Source organism: Lacerta agilis, chromosome 17 (genome assembly GCF_009819535.1).
Source record: "Lacerta agilis isolate rLacAgi1 chromosome 17, rLacAgi1.pri, whole genome shotgun sequence".
In the NCBI taxonomy this organism is placed as follows: domain Eukaryota; kingdom Metazoa; phylum Chordata; class Lepidosauria; order Squamata; family Lacertidae; genus Lacerta; species Lacerta agilis.
In genome coordinates, this window is record NC_046328.1 from 31,088,852 (window position 1) to 31,115,890 (window position 27,039).

The 27,039-nt window shown below is 47.4% G+C and overlaps 1 protein-coding gene and 1 non-coding gene across 2 annotated transcripts; both read right to left on the reverse strand.

Annotated features, from left to right (window-relative positions):
* Nucleotides 1–4,580: 4,580 nt before the first annotated feature.
* On the reverse strand, nt 4,581–16,600 carry LOC117061835 (lysosomal acid glucosylceramidase-like). The gene is made up of 10 exons (XM_033174816.1): nt 16,490–16,600; nt 15,391–15,582; nt 13,410–13,559; nt 11,989–12,122; nt 10,893–11,065; nt 9,809–10,046; nt 8,950–9,174; nt 8,527–8,690; nt 7,067–7,183; nt 4,581–5,367 (listed from the first exon to the last, which is right to left on the reverse strand). Exons 1-10 carry the CDS (start codon nt 16,545–16,547, stop codon nt 5,229–5,231), a joined length of 1,590 nt encoding a protein of 529 aa, XP_033030707.1. The 5' UTR covers nt 16,548–16,600; the 3' UTR covers nt 4,581–5,228.
* Nucleotides 16,601–18,003: 1,403 nt separating this feature from the next.
* On the reverse strand, nt 18,004–18,194 carry LOC117039332. Its single transcript, XR_004425753.1, has one exon. It is a non-coding gene; the product is annotated as a U2 spliceosomal RNA (small nuclear RNA).
* Nucleotides 18,195–27,039: the final 8,845 nt, after the last annotated feature.

A 27,039-nucleotide genomic window follows, 5' to 3' on the forward strand; every position in this document is an offset into this window, starting at 1 on the left:
GTTGGGGAAAATTTGGTGATTACATGAAAAAGCAATGCCCCACCCTGAAGTCATGGATCTGTTTCTAAATATTCTGCATGAAGCAATATAAGGAAGGAAGGATAGAGGATGTGGGAAGACGCTCCGACGCCTCCCGCGCGTGCAGCCGCCATCTTGCCGATCTTGTGCTGCTGCGCGCGGAGGAGAGAAAGAAGATCCGGCCGGGATCACGGAGCTGGAGTTGAGTTCCCTCCGCTCCAGGAAAAGCGCGCCAGGAAGCCCCCTCTATTAACGCAGTGTTTTTCAACCACTGTTCCGCGGCACACTAGTGTGCCGCGAGATGTTGCCTGGTGTGCCGTGGGAAAAGAGAGAGAATTACTTTATATATAGTCAATATAGGCACAGAGTTAAAATTTTTAACATTTTCTAATGGTGGTGTGCCTCGTGATTTTTTTCATGAAACAAGTGTGCCTTTGCCCAAAAAAGGTTGAAAAACACTGTATTAACGGTCCCTGAGGCTGTTTCCCGCCCGGAAGGGCTTGTTATGCTTAGATGTTATTGGCTATTGTTATGCTTACGTTATTGTACAAATTGTTAATAAATAGCCCCTGCCTCTGTTCAAGGGTAGGAGAGCTCACTCACAGCCATTGAGTGCACTACAAGTTTGACTGCCATCTCTTTATTTTCGGCCACCTTCTGCTTCTTCAGTTGCCTTTGCTTCTTCAGCCCTGAACCTCCTATCTGCTATCCCTCAAATCTTCTATCCCTCAAATCTCACAACCTTCTATTGTTGGAGCAGGTTACTCCAACAAGAGGAATTAGATAGAGGATAATAAATAAGAGGAGGAGATCTCAACGTGGTTAAAATTACAGTAAAGGGAATTTGAAAAACCCAAGAGGAAGTCAAGTGGTGGGTGTGGAGTAATCGATATGTGTTGAATGAATGTTGGGACATAAATTGAATAGAATAAGATAAGAGAAATAGAAAGGTGAGAAAAAGCCATAAATTACCGGTAGTAGAAGTGCTAATAAATATTAAGTTTTATGATTTAACTTGTTTTTTCTTTCGCTTATGTCTATTTGATATGTAAGGTTAGATATAATTTTAAATTTGATTCGTCATGTTTGGTTAAGACCAGATATGTTCTGAGATATGATCTGTTTACTTGGCTTTTCTGTTTTTGTTTTTTTGTGTTGTTTTTTTTGTATGATGCTTATATTTGTTTTAATTTTAAAATTTAAAATTTCAATAAAGATATATATATATATTATCCAAAAAAAATGCTGCAACTAGATTTCTTATGGACAGTGCCAATGCTGAATGTATTGGATTTGTGAGCATTATGCTCATTTGCCTTCAGTAGCAGTAAAGCTCTACTGGATGAAATATTAATTGCCTCTGGTCTATTTTTGGGGAATCCTGCAATGTGTTTAAGTTTTTACTCTGCTAACTATACAGTCATACCTCGGGTTGCGTTCGTTGCAGGTTACATTTTTTTGGGTTGCGCTCCGCGCCGAACCTGAAAATACCAGAACGGGTTACTTCCAGGTTTCAGCGCATGTGCACAAGCGCTAAATCGTGCTTTGCGCATACGCAGAAGTGCTAAATCATGATCCACGAGTGCGCAGACACAGCGCTGCAGGTTGCAAACGCTGCGGGTTGCGAACGTGCCTCCCGCATGGATCACGTTCGCAACCTGAGCGTCCACTGTACATTGGAATCTGCTTTGGATCAGTACCGAGTAGAATTCCATGACATCCCTCCTTCTGTATTCAGAATTTTTGTACTTGTGCTATTTTAAATATAATGATGCTTCCATTTTTGTTTTGTTTGTTCAGTCGTTCAGTCGTGTCCAACTCTTCTTGACCCCATGGACCAGAGCACGCCAGGCACCCCTATCCTCCACTGCCTCCCGCAGTTTGGCCAAACTCATGCCAGTCGCTTCGAGAACACTGCCCAACCATCTCATCCTCTGTCGTCCCCTTCTCCTTGTGCCCTCCATCTTTCCCAACATCAGGGTCTTTTCTAGGGAGTCTTCTCTTCTCATGAGGTGGCCAAAGTACTGGAGCCTCAACTTCAGGATGTTTGCATACTGTTACTTAAAGGAAGGCATTAATCCCCTTGTTTTGCGGGGAAGATTGCTTGCTCTTAGGATAAAGGACAACAAAAGAACATTGGATGCAAGGGAAACTTCCACTTAGCTGAGCCAAACCACTGGCCCATCCAGCTCAGTATTGGCAACTCTGATTGGCAGTGTCTCCCCATCATTTCAGGCAGGAGACATTCCTATCTCTTCTTGGAGACACCAGGGATTGAACTAGGAATGTGCGAAGCTGGTGCTCTATTCCTGAGCTGCAACCTTTCCCATCAACTTTGGTATTTTGAGTTTTCCAGAGAAATGAAAAGGAGGTTGGGAATAGTCTCCCATTAGAAGTGAATTATTTTCTTATTTCCCACCCTTCTCACCCCTAAGGTTCCAGGGTGCGTTACAGCGATAGGATACGACATTAAAAGTTTTACATGTGTTTTGGAGAGATTAGGTAGGTAGGTAGGTAGGTAGGTGAGATAGACAGGAGCTAGTCCTCTGGTTTGGAAAGTGTGTCCGTTGCACAGTGCTAAAAATGTACATGGTATTTCCCCTGCAAGGCCTTGGTTGCCTGGGTGCCGCTAGGACAGATGGAGCCTCCTGATACTCCACCACCACAGCTGCCTTCACCACCTCCCAAGTTCAGACAGAAAGCAGGGACTCTAATGTCCTTATTTGAGCAGAGCCACACAAGATGCATGGAGTGAGATCTGCTAACCCAGGGGTAGGCAAACTAAGGCCTGGGGGCCGGATCAGACCCAATCGCCTTCTAAATCCGGACCACAGGCGGTCCGGGTATCAGCGTGTTTTTACATGAGTAGAATGTGTCCTTTTGAAGGGAAAATGTTTTAAGTCTTTTGGTAACCAAGCTTTCTTAAGCTTTCTTCCTCTGTGTGTCTCTCGGTCTGTTAATGCGTTCCTTAATGACCGCTAATCAAGAAAAGAGCAGCTAAGGGGTCTCTCTCTCTCTCTCTCTCTCTCCTTGCACTGGGTGGTACTAACTCAAAGCCTTCTCTGAATAACTGGAGTTTTTCAGCTTTCTCTGGAGTTCTCAGCTTTCTCTGAAAGTCCTTTTTAACTGATATTTATACTGGAAGCCTCCCCTGGATAGCTTGATCTTCCTCCTTCTATGTAAGTCCTTTTAAAGTGATTTTTAACTGATCCTCCTCCTTCTATGTAAGTCCTTTTTAAGTCCTTTTAACTGATCTTCCTCCTTCTCTGTAAGTCTTTTTTAACTGAGTCTTTTCCTGTAACTTTTTATAAGTCCTTTTATTTGATGTTTAGCATTCCTAGCCTCTCTATATTATTGGTATGATATTTAGCCTTTATCTGAGTTTGTAAAACTTTAGCCCCTTTTATTTGACATTTACTCTCTATATTATTTGCCTGGCCTCTCTATATTATTAGCCTCTTTATATTATTGGTATATAATAGCCTTTTCCTGTAAGCTTTCTTTGTGAAACTTGTTCTTTTGATGCATACCTCTCTTCGCTGGCATATCATTAATCATGAAAAGAAGAGCAGGTCAGAGTGCCCCTTCCCTGAATGGCACAAGAATTCCTGGCCAGAGATGTGAAGGAGACAGGATAATTCTTTGATGGATGATCTTGCCAATTAGAGGGAAAGGCAAGAGGCACCAGAAGCAGCCAAGGGCTGGCTGACCCATACTATGAGATAAGAGTGAAAAGCTTTAATTTTCACCCAATAACAAGGTTGTAAAACATTACGTGCACAAACTCATGAGGCTGAATTCCTGGGGAGAGGAGGGGGACTCTGAAAAAGGGATAAAAGCTGTATGTATCTTTTCGTTAGTTGCAGTCTGCTGTGAGTTATCGTGCAAGTGCCTTCCTGCCAGTCTAGGGGCAGGAATAATAAACTCTCTATTTCAAATCCTCGGTGTCTTTTTGGCTCCTTCCTCCCTCACTTCCCGGGTGCAACACAGAAACCTGGGTTAATGGAAAGGTCTGAAAAAGGGCTACACTTTTATTTAAAATGCATCTCTGGGTTATTTGTGGGGCATAGGAATTCGTTCATATTTCTTTTCTTCAAAATATAGTCCGGGCCCCCACAAGGTCTGAGGGACAGTGGACCGGCCCCCTGCTGAAAAAGTATGCTGACCCCTGTGCTAACCTGATAACAACCCCAGGCTAAAAGGGAGTGTAGAGATGATACAAGATTCCTGACTCCCAGCAGCCCCAACCACCAGGGCCAGCGATGGGAGATGGGAGCCCAGCAACACCCAAAAGGCCACAGGTTCTGTACCCTTAGTTTAAGACATAAAAAGCTTGTGACACCACGAGGCCCAAACCCCACCTGGTGTCACAAGCCTCCCGCTCTATGCATCTCAGGCTTTGGAAAACTGAGTGGGAGATGTCTCTCCACTTCTTGGGAAAACGCCGAAAGGGAAAGAGCTCCTAATACGTGAGAGGCAGCAGCAACACAACCCTCCTCCTGCCCCTCTGCACCCCCATCCTAGCCCGAGAGCCCATGAAAGAAAGCCAGGAAGCAGGTGGGTTTCTAGAAAAAGAGAAAAAAACCTGGTTTATTGTATGAAAACATCTGAGATAGGAGGAAGAGATCAGCCCCGTGAGGTGGACACTGTAAAGCCCTCTATGGAATGAATGGCAACTCAAATAGCAAGGAGAGGGCTGGCTTAGGCGTTTTATAAAACTCGGAGTTTTATAGCCAGTGCAGGGTTTTGAGAAGTTGCTGAACTACAACTCCCATCATCCCTTGGGCATGCCTGCTGGGGCTGCTGGGAGCTGGGAGGCAGGAACATTGTTCAAAAGCAGCTTCCACCAGCTGCGCTCGCTGATGGGAGCTGTCGTTCGGCAACGTCGTCGGGGTCAAAGGTCGTTCCCCCGCACCTGTCTTACGGCATTTTTATGCAGGCAATGCTGGGTCCTCCTCAGAGTAGACCCGCTGGAAGTAATGGGCATGGCTAGATTGGGTCCAGTAACGTTAGCAGGTCTGCTCTCTGGGTGAAACTGAGAGCGTTGACCTATCCAACACCAGTTGCAGAGAAAACACCCCGTTCAGTTCCTGGTTCATATAGGCCTTCCCGCAGAGCTGGCAGGCCCATCCCCAGGATTCCTGCAGCAACCGCATCCTGATCTCCCCTTCTCCCTGCTAACGCCAACCCATCTCACGGGCGCAGAACATTTATTGCTGAGTGGGGGGTACTGCCGCTGCCTCCATGGGCCGCTCCCAGAGGTAGGTCTGGATGGAGTCAGCGGTCGACACGGCCTCGATGTGGCCCACGCCAGGGTCGGAGATGACAAACGGGACGTCCTTGTGGGACCTGAGGAAGAGGGTGAGACAAGAAACGAATTAGAAAGATAGGAAGGCGGTGTGCTGAGGGAAAAATCTGGGCCAGGAATAGTTCTGGAGGGCAACCCGGGAGAAATCCGGGGGAAATCTGCTCCTTCCTCGGCCCATGAGAAAAGGGCAACCGAAACGAGCTCAAAAAAGAAAGGGCAGCGGAGACAAGGCAGAGAAGAGGAAGGCATTGGAGAAAAGGTTCCTGCATTGCAGGGGGCTGGACTAGATGACTCTTGGGGTCCCTTTCCAACTCTACAATTCTATGTATACCTGAAGGAGCGTCTCCACCCCCATCATTCAGCCCGGACACTGAGATCCAGCGCCGAGGGCCTTCTGGCGGTTCCCTCACTGCGAAAAGCAAAGCTACAGGGAACCAGGCAGAGGGCTTTCTTGGTAGTGGCGCCCGCCCTATGGAACGCCCTCCCTTCAGATGTCAAAGACATAGACAACTACCAGACGTTTAGAGGACATCTGAAGGCAGCCCTGTTTAGGGAAGCTTTTAATGTGTGATATTTTAATGTATTTGATTTTTGTTGGAAGCCACACAGAGTGGCTGCGGAAATCCAGCCAGATGGGCAGGGTACAAATTATTATTATTATTATTATTATTATTATTATTATTATTATTATTATTCCCGCAAGGTGCCTTTAACTCCACAGAATCACACAAGGCAGAAGGAACGGAAGGCCAACCAGAACGACGAAGGGCACAGAACAACTTGCCCAGGAGGAAAGGTTACAGAATTTGGGGCTTTATAGTTTAGGGTGGCGCTGTGGGTTAAACCACAGAGCCTAGGGCTTGCTGATCAGAAGGTCGGTGTTTCAAATCCCCGCGACGGGGTGAGCTCCCGTTGCTCGGTCCCTGCTCCTGCCAACCTAGCAGTTTGAAAGCACATCAAAGTGCAAGTAGATAAATAGGGACCGCTCCGGCGGGAAGGTAAACGGCGTTTCCATGCGCTGCTCTGGTTCGCCACAAGCGGCTTTGTCATGCTGGCCACATGACCCGGAAGCTGTACGCCGGCTCCCTCAGTCAGTAACGCGAGATGAGCACTGCAACCCCAGAGTCGTCCGCGACTGGACCTAATGGTCGGGGGTCCCTTTACCTTTACCTAGTTTAGGGGAAAGGCGAGCAAGATAGAAATTTGTATTTTTGCGTGACATGGAGAGAGTAGATAGTGAAAAGTTTTTTTTTTCCATTTCTTAAAATCTGAGTCACGAAATTGTAATGCAGGAACCTTTTCCCCAACGTGGGGCTTGAACCCACAACCCCGAGAATAATATTGTAGTGCTAGAACTGGAGGGCGCTGAATGTTGGAAGATCCAGGCCAGATAAAAGAAAGGAGCTTCTTTATGCTGTGCTTGGTTAAACTATGGAACTCCCGTCCACAGGAGGCAGCGAGGGCCACTAACCTAGATTACTTTAAAAGAGGACTTGACAACTTCATGGGGCAACCAATGGCCAGTAGGCATGATGGCCACAGTTGGAGGCATCAATGTTTCTGAATACCACTTGCTGGAAACCACAGGAGGGGAGAATTGCTCTTGTGTGCGAATCCTGCTTGCTGGTTTCCCACTGAGGATCTGATGGCCCACTAAGAAGATGATATTTCAGGTTTCCGTCTTATTTTCTTCTGACAGCCGTTCAGCGGCAGCACAGAGGCCGCCTGGCTCCCACTCACCTGTTCAAGACAACAACGGCCGCCGAGCCATCTGGACGCAAGAAGGCCGAATATTCCAGGTCGGTCCACTTGCTCCTCTGAATCTCAATCCTCTGGGATCCCTCCGGGAGGAACTTGCTGCGTTAGCATATCAAAGAAGCAGGGGGAAAGGGGAATATGGTTAGATCTAAGTAGCACAAGACCAGCCCTGCTGCTGCAGAGAGGGTCTAAGTAACAGGGGCGTCTTACCCATAGAGGCTAGTGGCACATGGCGCCAGGGTGCCAAGTTCTGGAGGGCGCCAGGGAAGAGGCAGAGGCTGGACATGGCGCCTCCCGGCATCAGCTCGCAACCCTCGCCCGCCAAAGCAGCGCTGCACCCAGACCCTCCGTCTGCTGTGGCCACTGCAGCACAAAGTGGCCAGCTGAGCCGGGAGGTGCTGCGTCCAGCCTCCGCCTCTTCCCCGCCAGAGGACCTGCCCTCCAGTCGCTGCCCGCCTCCTCCAGCCCCGCCGGCAGTGCCGTCCTCCCTAAAAAAACTATGGGAAACGCGGAGGGGCGCCAGAGGGAGCTTTGCACCACGGCGCCGGATATGCTTAAGACGGCCCTGTCTAGTAGTCCCATCTCAACACAACCAAGGGGGTTATTCTGAGCGGGTTTGGAGGAGGGAGGCTGTGCCTGAGAGTGTTTATCTGTTTGCTTGTTTATTAAATTTGAACCCCGTACTGTCCTGTCAGAGGAGCCCAGGGCAGCAAATATAAAATAATTAAAAACATTACGGTTTAAAATAATAATGATTGAAGGGAGGGGAACCTTCCAAAAACATACTTACAACATCTAAAATGTTTATAATTTGTCTGTCTGTCTGTCTGTTTGTTTGTTTACTGCCCTATACCCGGACGTCTCAGGGTGGTTCACATAAAAGTTCACAATATATAAAATCAAAGTAACAACAATAACCTGATAACAACCCCCCCCCCCCAAAAAAAGAGTCACATTTTAAAAGGGAACAGGATGTCGATCAGGTCAACCAAAGGCCTGGTTAAAAATGAATGTTTTTGCCTGGCGCCTAAAGGTGTATAATGAAGGTGCCAAGTGAACTTCCCTGGGGAGAGCGTTCCACAGACGGGGAGCCACTGCAGAGAAGGCTCCGTTCTCGTGTTGCCACCCTCTGGAGCAACCACATTCCCTCATGGTTTTTAATTTAACCCTTGCCTTGGCCCACATCTGTCAGCCATCTGATGCCATCTGGGTGAACGGGAACATTAAAAAAAAAAAATTCCACCTGCCACCCGACAGAACGAGGGACAGGCGCACGTCACCAAACGAGGAGCCACCACTGGGAAGGCCCTGTCACCCATCAAAGCCCAGCAGGCCGCAGTCTGAGGCGGCGCCACCCACAGGGCCTCCCCATTTTAGGACTCAATATGGTTGGCACGGGGGTCACCTGCTTTGGGGACTTGTGGAGGGTCCCGCCGTCTCACCTGAAGTGTGCCATGTGATAAAACATGGGCTGTTTGTAAAACACATCGTTGGCCGCGTCTACAATGACAGGACTGTCAACATAATTTTTGCTCCAGTTGGGGCCTCCTTCCATGTCCAGGACAAGGTTCCAGTCCGTCCAGCCTGTGACGTAGTTATTGAGATTCTGCAGGAAGGCGGAGAAGAACGCTTGATTCGTTTATTAATCTTATTGATTTCACATATTTTTATGTACCGCTAGGTTGATCAGATTGTATGCGCCGGCTGCATAGAAATACTTTTCAAACTAAGGAAGGAAACCAATACATCATAGTCATACATGCCTCTCAATAGGCTTAAAAAGGGACCACTGACCATTAGGTCCAGTCGTGTCTACTAAACCTTTCTTTTTTTTAAAAAATAGTCATTGCAGCTGGAGCTCCTACCGCAAGGATGCTGTGGCTGTATTTGCTGCCGCGATCCCACTCCCCCAACACCACACGGGGCTCCCAAAAATACGATCCTGTAGAGGCCTCGGTGGAGATGAGATAATACTTGGGGAAAAGGTGGTGAGTGATAGAGAGAGTCAAGTCGATGGGGGCCAGGAAATCCAAATACCAGTGGATGCCGATCCCATTGACGTAACTGGCCGCCACGGGGTCCTTGAGAACCTAGAAGTACACAAGGGATAATAAAAACAGAATTGTCAAGCTCACAGAGCTCTTAACAGCTTCATAGTCTATGTCTGGCCTTTCCACCCCCCACCGGCATGTTTCTAGACCTCATGGAGGAGAGTGAAGATGAGAGCTACAAATCCCCAAAGCAAACTCAAGGCTAGCTGGTTTCAGTGGGCCTTATCTTAAGGATGTGCACATTTGAGACTCTGCAAGGTAGCGGAGAGGGGTGGGAGGGGAAGTCTAATTCCTTGTCCTGGATTATGAAGAAGGGAATTTAGCAAATTCTCCCCACAGATGTTGGTAACCTGTGCACCCCGCTCCCAATCAGTTCAGACCTCAGGCCAGAGCAACTGGTCCTTCCTCCGGCTGCTCTGATTGGGAAACAGGATGCCAAACTGGATAGATATTTAGCCTGGTCCTTCCTGGGTTTATTTGTATCATATAACAACAATTTATTCCTCTGGACTCCCGGGATGCTTTGGGCAAAGCCATGACTGTTAAAATGGCCTCCTGGGGCTTTAAATGCATGGGGCAGACTTGGGCCTCAGCTCCAGCGCCTTTAGCAAAATAAACTGGAAAACAGAGCCCCTGGGGTTTGGGTTCCACCAGTCCAGGGCGGCCCACTCACCACTTCGGCCCAGTAAGGGAGCATCACCCTTTGGTCATCCAGAATGATTAGCTCAATGCCCTTGTAAGAGCTGTTGGCCAAGGCAGGACCCAGGTCTCGGGCGATGAAGTCCCTCTGGTGCTCAGGAGAGAAGCCCAGGCACTGGAAGGGGTAAAAGATGATGTCGCCAGACGTTGGCTCGTTCCCGGCCGTCACAGCCCAGAAAGTCAAGTTATGCTTGGCGTACTCGTCTAAGAACCTGCAGAGGGGAAAGGCAGCGAAAGTTAGCAGGGGCTGTGTTATGTACTGAGTTGAATAGGATCCAAAATGCAGCAGCCTGATTGGTCCTAGAACAATAGGATTGAGATTGCAGCAGTCTGATTGGTCCGCAGGAGCCACCCAATCCAGCTCCAGGTGGAAGTGAATCCGCAACCCGATTGGTATGCAGGAGTATCCCGGAATTAGCCAATCACGTGGGGCCCATTGTGTAAATAGTGTATATAAAGCAAACGTTTTGGGGGAACTGCATTCCTCACTACTATGAGCTGAATAAAGAGCGTGAAATTCACACTTGACTCTGAGTATATTTCAGGCTGTGAGCCAAGATGTTGCTGAGGATATTTCCCCCTCAGATTACTTCCTGAGATTTTTCTTTTTTTTTTTGTCCGTCCAGAATCTTCCCATTTTCAGCTTCATGGAATGTCCACAGGTTCTCGTTTTATGAGAGGGATACAATACTTTTGTCTATCCGCTCTCTCTCGGCCAAGTATAGCTTTTATAAACACCCACCATTTCATCTCATCCCGCCTTTTCTCCGAGAGAGAAAGTCCCAAATGCTGCAACCTTTCCTCCTAGTGAAGTCGCTCCCTCCCCCTGATGATTTCTGAACCTTCCTCAGCTCTACGGTATCCTTTTTCTCCCCTGAGGAAGGAGAAGGCCCCTCGGTGCTGAATTCTCCCCCCGCGTCTCCACCATTTTTCTCCCAGGAGCCTTTGCTGCACTAGCTGCGTTCTTTGTTAGTGTGCCTAAATTTTATCGCTCTGCGACCGTCGCAAACTGGTCAGCCGTCAAATAAAATGGAACCAAACGACGTCGGTGTCGTTACCTGATGAAATAGTTGGCCCAGGTCTTGTGGTATCTGTCTCCCGGCTTCCCTTTGAGAGTCCCCCGGCCTGTCATGGCCCCGTTGGTCTTCATCCACACTGGGGAGGTCCAAGGGCTGGCATAGAGGGAAAGTGGCTTCTTGGCCACAGCTTGGGCTTGCTGAAGGATTGGGATCTGGGGAGGGGATGTGGAACATCGTTTGTCATCAATAAAGATTTGGCCTGATTTCACCCAACACCTGTGTCGTGTCTCGGTGATTTTACCGATCTCACGCGGTTGCCAGGGAGAACATTTCCCAGGTTTCTCTGGTGGTCCCCAGCTCTTGCTTGTGCTGTCACCATCCCTAACCACTGGCCATGCTGGCTGATGGGGATGGTGAGATCTGGAGGCCAAGAACTGCAGCTCCGATCGTCCCTAACTATTGGCCAGTACTGGATGTGGATGATGGGCGTTGGAGTCCAATAACATTATGAAGGATACCAGGTCCGCTCGTCTCCAGATCAGTGGGAGAGAGCACACAGAAGATCTGCGGTTCAGTCCTTAGGATCTGCCGTAAAGGCAACAGAGCTGGTCAAGCAGGGGAGATCAGACTGCGTCTCTCCAGCTTTCGTCGGACTACAACTCCTATCATCCACAGCCAGTATTGGCCAATAGTCAGAGGTGAAGGGGGCTGCAGTTCAACAATATTTCTGGAAGAGTCAGCTGCTTGGTAGAGGGTGCAGCTATTGTCAGAGCATTGGTCCCTTGGTCCAGCTATAAAACTAAATAAAATAGCTTGGTATTGTCTGCACTGACTGGCAGCAGCTCTCCGGGATTTTAGACAGGGGACATTCTCAGAAGTACCTGGAGGTGCTGGGGATTGAACCCGGGACCGTACCAGTGAGCTACTGACATTTTTCTTTTATCTTCTGAAGTGGCATTTGGGGTTCAAAGTGGAGCCTGAGAGTCTTGGGGCTAAGGTTTCTTAGTCAGTCAGGGACAAGTTAGTCCCCCTAAGCACAAATCAGATGGGTTCACGTTAAAAAGCAAACTGGACCCACTTTCTCCCCAGGGAATGGGCCTAAATCTTTATCCTGGGGATCGGCGAACCCCTTCACCTTCATTTTGGTGTCTTCCTCCGTCAGGCTGAAGTTTTTCAGCTCAAAGTCGTCCTCCGAATCGTCGTACGTGTAGAGCCTCACGGAGAAATCGCAGCTCGCCATGGGGACGCGGACCAAGGTGTATTCGATCCCTTGGAGAAAGTGCAGCAAAAGGCAGACAGAGCAGGGTTACCCCCAGGAATAGGACTCACTGAGGAAAATTATTTGGGGGTGGGAGGTGGGTGGGGGGGGTCCTTCCATATTTCAAGGTGAATTCACCTGATCCACAAATTAATGTGTAAATTGGACAAAGTCTGATTTGGAATCCACACGCCTAACAAATTCTGGAGGGGATTAGTGTGGCTATTATTGCTTGTTCAATTTCTTTCCTGCCCTTCACCATGGGGTCCTAGGGAAAGTCACAATGATGTAAAACCAGCGCTTTTTTCCTTAAAAATAATGTTTAGGGGGTACTCTCATTTTGACTCCAGAAAATCATCATTTTATAGTTCGAACTGGGGAAAATAAATGCTGCAAATGGACAAAAGTACAAAAATTCACAAAATGCTGAGGGATATGTGTGCCCCTGTGTCCCCCCAAAAAAGCCCTGTGTAAAATTATAATATTTAAAATCAGTTTAAAACAACCAAGAGAATAGATTGGGTCCTAATATAGATAGAAGAAAGAGGGAGGGATGGAGGGAGATGGAGAGAGAAGAGATCACTAGAGAGACAGATTGGGACAGAGTGAAACTCAGATGGAGAGTTAGAACATTAGATTAGTTAAATAGTGAGTTAGACAGAATTAGAGAGCAAATTAAACAGGGTTAGACAGCAATTGCACCACAAGCTGGAGGCAAACTGTATCGAGAAGCTTGCAGGGAGCACCACGGTTTGCAGCAGTTAAAAAAAAAAATCTTTACTGTGGGAGGATGTAAAAAAGTCCAGTGAGGACTGAGCATAACTGCTTAGGGTAGTAAAGGATGAATCTGTCCATTGTGATTTCTCATTTCCCCATCCTTAGGCCCCATCTGCACTGCACATTTGAATCAGCATGGTGCCACTTTAAAACAGCCCTTAACCCAAAGGATAAGGCATCAGGCAGACTTGGCCCTCCATATGTTTTGGGACTACCACTCCCACCATCCCTCGCTAACTAACAGGACAAGTGGTCAGGGATGATGGGAGTTGTAGTCTCAAAACATCTGGAGGGCCGAGGTTTGCCTATGCCTGAGTTACACCAACTCTGGGACTTGTCAGTTTCCTTCAAGATCGCCATCATTTTTGCTCTTCTGCCTTTCATACCAGGATGGCATGCAGATATTAGACGGAGCAGAGCTTTCTCTCTTCCCCCCCCCCACCCACTGGAATAGCAGAGGAGCAGAACCAGCAGAGTAAGTTGGCAACCCGGCTGCTGCTACCCACCTCTTGGAAACTCACCTTGTTCTGAGAAATAGGATTTGAGGAGATTTGTCTGAGCCTTTGGAGAGAGCGCCAGGATATTGATTGCCGCCGAATCTGTCAACGCCCCACCAAAGCCCTTGATTTTTTGATATTTCTGGGATGTCTTGATCTTCAGAGTGAGAGTTCCTGTAGTGAAGGAAGGTGGTTTAGACTGCATAGCACTGCTTGCTTATTCCTAGCAAGTGCAGCTACTTTAAGGTAGGGATGGGCTAAATCTGTCCATTGGAGTTTCCTCTCGCTTTCTGATTTTTCCTGTCTTAAATTCTACATTTCCACGTCAGTTATTTGTTTGTTTGTTTGTTTTATAGTTTGATTACATTTTCAAAATTTAACAGAAATAACAGAAATAAAAAACAACAGCAAACGCAACAACAACCACAAACAAAGAAAAATATACACAAAAAGAATATCATATCCATAAAAAGGGATTTTCTGAATCCCGTGACTTCCTTCCCCTCCCCCCCCCACCCTGGTTCCTTAAATTTTCTTTTCAGCTGCATATCATTTCTACTCCAAATTATTATTTTTTACCTCAAATTTCCTGTGCTATTTCTAAAACATATTTATTTTTAAAGCCCCCATGAAAATGCACAAGCATTTTAGTGTGAATTTCTCCTAATGTAGACTAGCAGTAGCCGCACAGCAAGTGACAGTTGAGCTCCTTGCAGATAAACATCTATATAACTATTACACACCAGGTAGCCAAATTTGAGCTGGCAGTCAAGAATGTGAATTCCAGCTATGTGAATGCACTCCAATCTTAAGTCTTAATGTTGTAAAATTCTTTTTTTATGTTGTAAACTGCTACAGGTTACGTGCATGATTTTAGATGGAAGTTTCCTTTTATTCTCTGTCATCAGTTGTAAAGGCTTTTGGCTATATATGATAAAAATTGATTGAATGGACTAGCAGTACTCCCAAAAACTCTTGAAAGTTTGGCCTCATCAATAAGATTTGAGGGAACCTAGGCTTACATCTCTTCTCTGCTACAATGCTGTCACTGAGACCGCATCCACACCATTTAAAGCACTCTTTCATCACTTTAGACTTCACGTAAATGCTCTATAATAATTGCCGTGATTTCTATACGTATAATAAAAATGTAAGAATGTCATCAGGCTGCAGTTCCCTTGGCCACAGACAGGTGCTGCTGCAAGCTACAACATGATGAGAAAGCGGCCATTCTCAGAGTGGTTTAAAAATCTATCTCTCTTCCCAAGGAATTTTGGGAATTTGGGCTTTGTTGGGGAAATAGGGGGTTTCCTAACTACTTTCAGCACCTTAACAAACTGTACTTTCCAGGAGTCTTTGGGTGCAGATGTGGCCTGAGGCACTTTGGACCAGTCATAGAATGACAGAGCTGGAAGAGTCCCTGATGATCATCTCGTCTAACCCAGGCTTCCTTAACCTTGGCCCTCCAGATGTTTTTGGCCTACAACTCCCATGATCCCTAGCTAGCAGGACCAGTGGTCAGGGATGGTGGGAATTGTAGTCTCAAAACATCTGGAGGGCCGAGGTTGAGGAAGCCGGGTCTAACCCTTTCTCATTGCAGGATCTGCAATGTGGGATTCAACCAGGGGACCCCCTGAGACATGATCATCCTGCCTCTTCTTCAATGACTCCAGAGAAGAAGAGCCCACCCGCTCGCCCCATGGCAGGCAGCTCCACTGTACTAATAATAATAATAATAATAATAATAATAATTATTATTATTATTATTTAAGTAATGCCCATAGGAAGTTATACTTTCTTCAGCGCATCAGCCCTTCGGATATCTGAAGTCTCCCTTTAACCTTCCCTTCTCCAGCCACCATATCTCAGTCCTGCCTACCTCACAGGGTCGTTGTGAGGATAAAATGGAGTGTGCAAGCTTAATCTTCTTGGAGAAAGGTTAGGATATATAGAGAGAGGGAGGGAGACTCCTTGGAGGTAGATCTAAAAAAGTAGACAAACCCACCTTTTCCTGGAGGGTCATCGTGCAAGACTCCTTCACTGCGCTCCACACGTGACCCAGCTTTGTTGCTTTCATACTTGATGTAGGAACCCCGAGGAAGGAGGGAGACAGGCTCCAAGGTGTCACAGTAGGAAGCCCCACATTCACACACCAGCGAGCCATGCCCAAAATTCCTGGCAGAGCATGGACGGCCTCCTGGGGAAATGAAAGGGAAATCTGGTTTTTGTTGTTGTTCCATTTCTGGGAAGTGGAGAGGTAAGACAGGAAGGGATCGAGGAGGCCTTCTCTCAGTAGGAAAGCTTTGCCGAATCAGTAGCCACACAAAGCTATATGCTCTAGAACAACTGCAATTTATTTCTATACATATAATAAAAATGTAAGCATGTCATCACACTGCAGTTTGCTTGACCACAGACAGGTGGCGCAATGAACTACTGCATGACAAGAGGCAGTGGATGGGTGGTCCGGGCAAGTGTCAGAGGGACAACCATAATAGGAATAGGAATGGCTTTTCCCTGATAGGAGGAAACATCCAGGCCACCTCATTGGGCTGTGATGTTGCAGTTGGGAGCATGGGTGGTGCAGGGGTGAAGTGATGGCAAGCGCAGAGAGCTGGTGTAGTTAGAAAGCTAAAGAATGGCCAATGGTGGCTGAGCCTTGGATTATATTTCCAGAAACAAAAGTGCTTCTAAAAGGGTGTTCATTGTGGGATAATCAGTGCTCCTCATATCTGCAATTCTTTGCAGTGTCCACACAGTGTCCACATCAGCCCACATCCTCCCTCCCCAACTACTCTCAATTTATCCTTTCTAGGAAGCGGGGGGGGGGGGTGTATCTTTTTTGTTACTAAAACAGCCCAGTAGCCAATGACCCATCTTGCTTCTGCAATATTCAGCCTCCATCAGAAAGCTGCCCCAGCACCACAATGACTGAGCAACACCTTTCGTCGCCACAGGTAGACTGCCTCTGTATGTGGATGCTCTACTTAGACCTCAAACAGGGCAGGGGGAGTTCATTGGCACATCTTCTGGAGGCAAGTCTCTTGGTTGGTAAGGCCAGGCTTGTTTGTAATCGTAAACCATCGGTCGAGTGTCTCACTCACCTGCCACAGCAACCGTCAGCTGGAGAAGCAGGAAGCAAAGAACAGCCCCTTTCCACATGGTTTCACAGCCAGATGCAGTAAATGTTGCTGCCGGGAAAGATGGACCTGAAACAAAAATAAAGGGGAGAGGGAAGGGGATGTGTGTTCAGTCACGATTTCAAGGCTCATCATTGATAACCTCATGGCTAGTAGCCAGCTCTCCCTCCAGATGTGTTTTCAGCTGTGTTTTGTCCAACAAGACTTCCATGGGCATGTGCAAAGTGCAGTGCAAAAAGAGTCAGGTGGCTTCATCCATTTCAATGTCTGCCCATCTCATTCTTCCAGTCTTAAGTTCTGTTCTCCACATTTCCTCATCAGTTTGTGATTATTACTTAAAAGGGGGGGGGGAGAGATCTTATGAGAATTAACCAGCATTTTAGCAGGCATTTTTCATTATTCTATGCAAAAAAATTAAAAAATCCTGATGTACTGCTTCCAAACCAGGTCCCCTAATATAGCGCATTTGCGTACGTGGTTTTTGCAATTATATGCATTTTGATCAACATGACTGGGCTGGAAAAGTGCATTGCAAAATGCAGAGGTGATGGGGATTTTGAAAGATGCTTATGTTTCGTCTACTGGTTTCAGAAAGAGCGAATGAGGGAGGTTTGCCTTTAAATGCAAACTGACTCAAATTCCTTCTGCATGACTGGCAGATCGAGATACGGGAGATGGGGCAGAGCCAATCCAGGGGCTGAACCAGATGCCTTTAATCTTCCCCTGTGAGGACGGACAGGAGGATCCGTCCATTTCTTGTTCTCATTTTATCCATCTCAATTTTGGTTCTCCTCATTCGTGGAGCAACTTGCCAATTTTCTTTTATTAAAATGCTAATGAAAATTCAGCAGCAGTTTAGTCCACACACACACACATTTTAGTGACTTCTAAGAAACACATTTTAAATTGAGTTTTGATATTTCTGCAAGCAATTCCACCTAATATAAGGCATCTCTGTGTGTCATTTGAAACAGCATACTCATTTTCAGGCACTGATCTCTGCATTTTTGTGAACATTGGTCGGAGAGCTGCGCTGCAGAATTGAGGCAAGTTGCAGACGACTCTGGGGTTGCGGCGCTCATCTCGCTTTATTGGCCGACATTTGTCCGCAGACAGTTTTTCCGGGTCATGTGCCCAGCATGACTAAGCCACTTTTGGAAAACCATAGCAGCACATGGAAGCACAGTTTACCTTCCCATCCGAGCGGTTCCTATCGAACTGCTAGGTTAGCAGGAGCTGGGACCGAGCAACGGGAGCTCACCCCTGTCGCGGGGATTCGAACAGTGAAACGGAATGAGAGGAGGAATAACGACAAAATGTTTCGTACAATGCTTAGGGAGAGCATGAAACACCCTTATTGCTGAATGAGTGTGTGTAGCGATTGGGAACGTGGAATATTACTACTACCACTATACAATGTTGCAACAAGTTTAGATTCGGTTCAGTCTGTTTTTTGCACCAACAATATTCCCCCCGAAGGGAGGTGCACCGTTCCTGGAGGTACTGCAATACCAGGTCGATGCATGGAGTGGACGGAGCAAGCCCCTATTCCATCTCCCAACTCCAAAAATCCATTTAATATATAGTCCTCAAATAGAGGACATATCAGATATTAAACTGATAAGAACAGATACTACACTTGATCTTAGCCAAAAGGCCGAGAAGCGATACCGAACCCATGAAAAATTACGCGGGTCCCCTTTCCTGATGCCTTTTGAGCTGTCAGGGGACATCTGGTACTGCAAAGCGCTCACCGCCGCCACGGAATCAGCACCGTTTCCATTTCCACAAAACATGCTCCGACAACGTTTCTGCTTCTGTTGCCCAACGCACCAGCCTTTTGATGGGCAGCTTAATCTCAAAAATAGTCGATTCTGTTGATTTTATCCATTTCTCAGCCGTCTGCCAGGTTGGCTCGATGGCCATTGGTGTGATATTTGCATAAACCCACCCCTCCTTTTGACCATCGCGTGCTGCGTGACTGTTAACTCGCTGCTTGCCAGCAGAGGTCCCAAACGTTTCAATTTGACAGCTCCTTGTTCCTTTTAAGCTGAATACTCCTGCTCCCTTTAACATTCCTGCGCATTAGGAAGGAAAAATGCTTAAAAGAGCATAGCATGATGGCATTCATCATTTATTTTCCAGAGGCACTTTGGTTGTCCCCTGTTGGAAACAGGAATCTGGGTTAGAGTCATTTCTCTGCTTGGATCAGGCAAACCATCTTGACTGATGTGCAGCAGTGTGTGGCTGCACACAGGGTCCATTTAAAGTAAGGTTACCAGATTCCCCCCCCCAATTAATCTGGGGACACAATAAATAAATAAATAAATAAATAAATAAATAAATAAATACTACACAAAATAAAAAATAAAAAAATCCTTCCAGTAGCACCTTAGAGACCAACTAAGTTTGTTCTTGGTATGAGCTTTCGTGTGCATGCACACTTCTTCAGATACACTGAAATATGTATTTCACTGAAATGTGAAATGAAAAGTGAAATCTGAAAAAGTGTGCATGCACACAAAAACTCATACCAAGAACAAACTTAGTTGGTCTCTAAGGTGCTACTGGAAGGATTTTTTTTATTTTTTATTTTGTTTTGACTATGGCAGACCAACACAGCTACCTACCAGGCTGTAACGAAATACTACACATTCGGGACGTTGACACTGCAGCAATGGCAGGGACAGAGGGGCAGCCGCCCCCTTGACCTCAACCTGCCAGCTTTCCCCTTCCTCCGAGGCTTCTATCTCCTTTCTCCATGAGCCTGGGCAGCCCCAGAGTTGTTGGTTCTTCTGTGGTGGGGGGTGAAGCGGTGCGCAGTGGGTCAGGCATGGAAAGCAGAGAAGGAGGGCCAAGAGCAGCGGCGGTGAGGCTCGGGCAGCACGATGCCCCCCTTCCCAGGAGCAGCCCCAATCCCATTCCTACTTGCCTGCAAGCAGGAGGGGGCAGGGATCCCTCAGCTGGGAAGGGAGGCTTCCCCGTTGCCTAACTGAGAGATCCCTGCCCCCTCCTGCTTCCACGCAAGTAGGAGCTGGGATGGGGCTTCTCTGAAAGTCAGGGTGAAGCCTCCCTTCACAGCTTAGTTGCTGGGGGGTCAGGGAAGGTGGAGGCAACCCAGAAGCTGCATCTTTGAGCCCCTGTACCACCATAATAGGGACCCAGGTGGCGCTGTAGGTTAAACCACAGAGAGCCTAGGGCTTGCCGATCAGAAGGTCAGTGGTTCAAATCCCTGCCATGGGGTGAGCTCCCGTTGCTCGGTCCCAGCTCCTGCCAACCCAGCAGTTCGAAAGCACGTCAAAGTGCAAGTAGATAAATAGGGACCGCTCCGGCAGGAAGGTAAACGGCGTTTCCATGCGCTGCTCTGGTTCGCCCGAAGCGGCTTTGTCATGCTGGCCACATGACCCGGAAGCTGTCCGCGGACAAACGCCAGCACCCTCAGCCTATAGAGCGAGATGAGCGCCGCAACCCCAGAGTCGGACACGACTGGACCTGATGGTCAGGGGTCCCTTTACCTTTACCACCAAAATATGGGGACTTCTGAGCAGCTCCTGAAGCCAGCCAGAGCCAACTGCTCCGGGCTGCTGAGACTGCCGCTGCTACGTTTCCCAGAGACATTAGATGAAATCCGGGGACATTCTGGGGATGGAGTTTGTCCGGGGACTTATTTGCAAATTCCCCCGGGAAATGGGGAAGTCTGGTAACCCTAATCCAAAGCACGTTAAAACACATGATTTCCCTCAGAGAATCCTGAGAGCTGTAGTTTGTTAAGGGTGCTGGGAAATGGAGCTCTGTGAGGTATAAACTACACTTCCCATGATTCTTTGCAGGGAAGGGGAAACGATGTGATTCAAATTTATGGTGCCCGTGCTTTTTTTTTTTTTTTGTAAGGAAGGGATGCAAATCAGGTGTGGCAAGCAAGCGCCTGAGCCTCTTCGCCAGTTCTTATCCGACAGACACCAGAGCACATAAAACGAAGTGATGAGGAAGCGCTTCGCTGGCTTAGTTTCTGTCTGCCAGGAGGAGCCCATTAAAAGGCAGAGGAGCAGGACCAGTTGAAACAAGGTGGCAACAGCTCTGACTGGAGGGCAAGTTACTGCAGCGTTAGACAAAAACAAACACGCCTGTGTCTGTTGGGATGAGCCAAGGAGGCCCTAAGGTGTGGCTGGTGTGGGAGGATGGGAAGGAGAGGGTGGCTGGGAGAATATTTCCCCCAGGCAGTCTGCAGGTGTAAACAGGGCTGGCCCAAGACAATTTGCCACCTGAAGTAGACCCCCAAAATAACAGCCTCCTTCCCCACCAGTGAAGAAGGGGTTAGGGAAGATCTGCATCAGGAGCAAGCAGGGAAGAAAGGCGAACATCAGGGTCTGGTGCTCTGGTGGTACCTGCCGCCAGAGGCAGTTGCTGCACCTTGCCTCGTGAGTGGGCCGGTCCTGCAGACCCTCCAAGTGTCCCTATTTCACCAGGGACAGTCCCGGATTTACAGAAGCCTTCCCGGTTTCTGATTTGATCCCAGAATGTCCCGCTTCTCCCTATTTTCATCAGAGAAATATATATTGGAGGGTATGGAGTTATGCGACCCCCCGAGCCAAGGAGATAAGTAACTATACAACCGGTAGAAGACACCTGAAGGCAGCCCTGTGTAGGGAAGTTTCTCACTTTTTATTGTTTAATTCTGTTTTTATATATGTTGGAAGCCACCCAGAGTGGCTGGGGCAACCCAGTCAGATGGGCAGGGTATGAATAATAATAATAATAAATTATTATTATTATTATTATTAGTAGTAGTAGTAGTATGGAATAGGATGTCCCTATTTTCATCAGAGAAATGTCGGAGGGTATGGGGTTCAAAGCAGGATCGGAGCAACTTTGGGAAAGAGTTCCATGGTTAAACCATGCTAAATCTCCCAGTGTTCAGCTGCATTGGATGACTGTGAGTTCCAATGTTAGGAGGGAGGCGGAAAAGTTTTTAATCTGCATTGCAAGCTGCCTTAGGCTCCATGAGATCATTTGTAACAGCTCTGCATTGTCCACACTGAGTGGCAGGAGCTCTCCTGGGTCCTCCAGCCCAATGTGGAGATGCCAGGGATTGAACCTGGGAACCTTGCTCCGCCAATGAGCTATGGTCCTTCTTTTGCAGCCCCACCCCACCCCCGATCCTCCCTAGGTCAAATTTCTCATTGGTTCTGCTTGGCGCGCGCACACACACACACACACACAGCCTTAAGGGTTTGGGCTTGGTTGGAATGAATGCTTTGCCTGGCTGGAAGAGAGAGAGAGAGAGGCATTGTCCTGAGCCCCCCACAATCTTGAGGGCCCTGTCCCCGCAGGTCCTCCCCGTAGCAGTGGAGGACCTTGTAGGGCCTTGCGGCCTCCTTCTATAAATTGCTATTAGAGTTTTCACAATACAATAAAATTATATCTAGAACAAATGAAGACCTCCTCCCACCGCGTGTGATGTCACACGTGTATGTCACACGTGTGACATCATGTGCATTCGACGAGCTCCGCCCACCCCCAGCTTATTGCACAACTATAAAACCTCCCACTTTTGTCTCTGGCCCCTCCTACCGCTGGCAAGTGGCCCTCGGAAGGTTGTGGAGAAGCGAATGCAGCCCTCCAGCTGCAAAAAAAAAAGAAAGTTATTTCCCTGATCTGCTCTATAGCGGCTCAGCTTTCCAAAGTAATTGCTTTGCGGTTTCATTACTATCAATCAATGTATAAAGGTTGTGAAATGAATTAAGATAACAGGTCCCTGCCCCACTAAGCTTACAATCTCAGGATCAAAGTCAACACTGTGGTGATTGTGTGGATGCAATCAGCACACGCTTTTCGGGCAGCACCAGGGAAACGGAGCAAGGCAGTGTTGCTTTTTGTGACACCACCACTGGCCGAGGGTTCGAGAAAAGGCGCAAACAACACCAGAAGATCAGATTTTTTTTGCCCCCATCGTATGGCTATTCTAAGGTAGATTGCCTCTGAACATGGAAGTTCCATTTAGCCATCACCAGCAAAGGAAGACCCATCCAGCCCAGCTCATTGCTCTCACAATATAAATTATTATTATTATTATTATTATTATTATTATTATTATTATTATTATTTATTTATTTATTTATTTATTTATTTATTTATTTATTTCTACCCTGCCCATCTTCCTGGGTTTCCCCAGCAACTCTGGGCGGCTCCCAACAGAATATTAATAATACATTAAAACATCAGTCATTAAATGCACCCCTAATTATTATATAATTATAAGATGATCACGAAGGTGTAATAATAATAATGTACAGTATAATAATTTATTATTTATACCCCACCCATCTGGCTGGGTTTCCCCAGCCGCTCTGGGCGGCTTCCAACAGAATATTAAAATGCAATAGTCTCTTAAACATTAAACATCCTCTTTTGAAGCCTTTCCAAGTTGGATGCCATCCCTTTCTCCTGTGGGAGGGAGTTCCATTGCTTAATTGAAAAAATAAATAAAAGAAGCGGTAAAAGCGGGTGGCGCTGTGGTAACCACTGAGCCTAGGGCTTGCCGATCAGAAAGTCGGCGGTTCGAATCCATGCGACGGGGTGAGCTCCCATTGTTTGGTCCCAGCTCCTGCCCACCTAGCAGTTCAAAAGCACGTCAAAGTGCAAGTAGATAAATAGGTACCGCTCCGGCGGGAAGGTAAACGGCGTTTCCGTGCGCTGCTCTGGTTTCACCAGAAGCGGCTTAGTCATGCTGGCCACATGACCTGGAAAAACTGTCTGTGGACAAACGTCGGCTCCCTCGGCCAGTAAAGCGAGATGAGCGCTGCAACCCCAGAGTCGTCTGCAACTGGATTTAACTGTCAGGGATCTTTTACCTTTACCTTTAAAAGACACGCACCTTTTGCTTTATCGCCTCTTAAGAGTTCATCCACACTTCCTTATGTCCCATTTCTCTTCCTGCCCCCACCCCCTGTTTCCTGGGGGAAAACGCTCTTTAGCGTTCAGTTTGGATTTTTTCCAGACTGACATTGCTCCAAGCTAAGAGTTGGTTTTCCCAACTAATGGAGTATGTGGAACTGGACAAAATGACGGGAAGAATCCGAGAACAGCGGGACCAGAAATTCATCAAAGACTGGACTAAGTTTACTGATTATTTAAAAGACTATTGTAATCAGTTAAATACGTTGATAGGATTACAAGAAGCTTTGTAGATCAATGAAGAAATATTGTTGCAGATATGTAATTTTAGTGATTAAGTTGTACGTGATGATTTATAGCAATGATAGATTTAAGAAGTATAAATATAAGTAATACAGGTGAAACTCGAAAAATTACAATATCGTGGAAAGGTTCATTTCTTTCAGTAATTCAACTTAAAAGGTGAAACTAATATATGAGATAGACTCATGACATGCAAAGCGAGATGTGTCAAGCCTTTATTTGTTATAATTGTGATGATTATGGTGTACAGCTGATGAGAACCCCAACGTAACAATTTCAACTTTGAGGTTTTCATCAGCTGTGCGCCACAATCATCACAATTATAACAAGCAAAGGCTTGACATATCTCGCTTTGCATGTCATGAGTCTATCTCATCTATTAAACTCCAGCAGCTAATGAAAACAATTGCTTACATAAATGGACTTTTCCACGATATTCTAATTTTTTGAGTTTCACCTGTAGATGTTAGGAAATCATGTGAAGGGTTTGAGGGAAATCATGGCTTGAAAAAGCCGAAATGTTAAAAGGAAGGATAATGTGATGGATTTAATCAATGTATTTTTATAAAACCAATAAAAAATGATATGGCAAAAAAAGAGAGTTGGTTTTCCCTGGGAAAGGAGTGCGGCAAGGGGGAAAGGGCTCAAATTCATGCTTTCTGGGCAGGGAACAAGTGGAAGAGGAGACAAGCCCTTACTTGCTTTTCCTCTCAAGCTCAAAAACTCCAGGTGTGGTGACCTTCGCTGGGGCAAGAAATTAAAGAGCAGCTCTCTCTCCCATGTGGGAAAGACAGAACGCGTGTGCTTCACGGGCTTATCTCAACCCCATCTCCTTCCATGCCCTGTCCCCCACTCTCTGAGACAACCCCGTGCCCCAGCTCACCTGTTTGTCCACCACAGATGCGAGACAGAGACCCCCTTGCTCAGTCTTGATGCTTCCAGAACCCAGTCCCTTGCGTGGCTCCCCGGGATCCTGAAACACCTGAGACTGAGCAACTGGCTGGTGGATCTGCCAAGCATCAGTGGGAGGGATCCCGGCTGTCTGGCTCAACAGGAAAAACCACTCCTGACGAAAGGCTGGTTCCCTGTTCCCCAGTTTTGGAATCTGCAATTCCTCTGGGAATCGGGGCCTGGGTGTCGCAAGCGTTTTCTCCGACGTGCCCAGAGTTGTGGAAGCAGGAGTTCTGCCTCGCCACAGGGACACACAGACCTGCTCATTCCAAGTCTTACGCAGAGAAAAAATTAAAATCTGAGACACCTGCAAAGGCTGTGTACTCGGCAGTGGAGCTGCAAGGTCTTCCTGACTCACTAGGAATAGTTACAGGTGGGTAGCCGTGTTGGTCTGCCATAGTCGAAACAAAATAGAAAATTCTTTCCAGTAGCACCTTAGAGACCAACTGAGTTTGTTCTTGGTATGAGCTTTCGTGCATGCACCAACCTTCTGGTTAACAGCCAGACACACTGACCCACCAACTCTCCTCAGTTCAAGATTTTTCTCCGGGACCATGAGATCTAGAAACTTGGCGATGAGCGTTTTTGCTAACGTATCTGGAAGCCAGATTGGGTGGCACCTTCCAGCTGCGAAACATTCAAAGGAACCCAAGAAAGGGAACGAAGGAAGAGTCGGCGCCATGGATTAAAACGCTCTGGGCTTGTGAAAAGGCAATGAAGTACATGTAGCAATCATCGTGGCTCTCATCGGACAGGTTTTCGTGCCGCCACAATGAGAGGGTGTGGGAAAGCAGGCAAGGTGTGTCAGGAGGCCTGGAGGCGAGGTTCACGACGGCTGCATCATAATTACACCTGTGTAACTGATCCCTTCTTGCGGACACAACAAAACCCTCCAGTGCTCTCCCCATGCTGCACGATTCTGCAATTTAGTCACAAGAAGGAAGAAGAAGAAGAAGAAGAAGAAGAAGAAGAAGAAGAAGAAGAAGAAGAGGAGGAGGAGGAGTTTGGGTTTGATATCCCACTTTATCACTACCCGAAGGAGTTTCAAAGCGGCTCACATTCTCCTTTCCCTTCCTCCCCCACAACAAACACTCTGTGAAGTGAGTGGGGCTGAGAGACTTCAGAGAAGTGTGACTAGCCCAAGGTCACCCAGCAGCTGCATGTGGAGGAGCGGAGACGCGAACCCGGTTCACCAGATTATGAGTCTACCGCTCTTAACCACAACACCACACTGGCACTAGGTGCAGGGGCGTACAAAGTGGGGGGTGGGGGGGCGGTCTGCCCCGGGTGCCACTCGGGGGTGTGTGACAAGATGGCCCATGCCTCCCCCCAGCTGTAGAGCGGCCGAGAGTGCGCGCAGTCAGTATGGGTCCATACAAGTGTCTGTATGGGCTGCCTCTCGCACAGTGAGTGTATGGGCTGCCACGTGTGTCCACTCCGTATGGTCGCCACACATGCGCACTCCGTACGGGATGCCGCACATGCGCAGTATGTACGGACGTCGTGCGTGCGCCACCGGGCGGTTCACCCCGCCCCTTGGCATCCCGACCCGGGTGCCGGAGAGGGTTCCTCCACCACTGACTAGGTGGCACTGGGAATTAGTCGTGTCTAGGCAGAGTGAAGACTATCAGGTGCTTCCGGAATAGGGAGTTTGATATTGCAAGCCAGTGTTTGGATCTCTCTTGTATTTTTTCTGTGTGCACACTTGATGCATCATCTTCCGCACCTCTTTTCTCCGTTGTGGTCAGTGCTAGGTTTATGTATAAGCTAAACAAGCTATAGCTTAGGAAACCACACTCTGGGGGGGGGGGGGCAAAAAATTAAAGTGAAAAAAACTCTGGGTATCAATTTCCAAAATATAAGATAATAAACAAATAAAATAAAACCTACATACAGCAACAGTGTTTTGTGTTGTGTAGGCTCTTGTGATGTAAGTCATGGGCCACGCCTGCTAGCCTGCTCCCTAAAATATCACTGGTTTGCTTGTTTCTATATATAGGGTGCCTACATTCTGCGTGGACTGGTTGCATGGCAACATGTGCAAATGGCTTTAGATACCTATTATGTCCATAAATTGTTGTTGTTGTTTAGTTGTTTAGTCATGTCCAACTCTTCGTGACCCCATGGACCAGAGCACGCCAGGCACTCTTGTCTTCCACTGCCTCCCGCAGTTTGGTCAGACTCATGTTGGTAGCTTCGAGAACACCGTCCAACCATCTCATCCTCTGTCCCCTCCATCTTTCCCAGCATCAGGGTCTTTTCCAGGGTCTTCTCTTCTCATGAGGTGGCCAAAGTACTGGAGCCTCAGCTTCAGGATCTGTCCTTCCAGTGAGCACTCAGGGCTGATTTCCTTCAGAATGGATAGG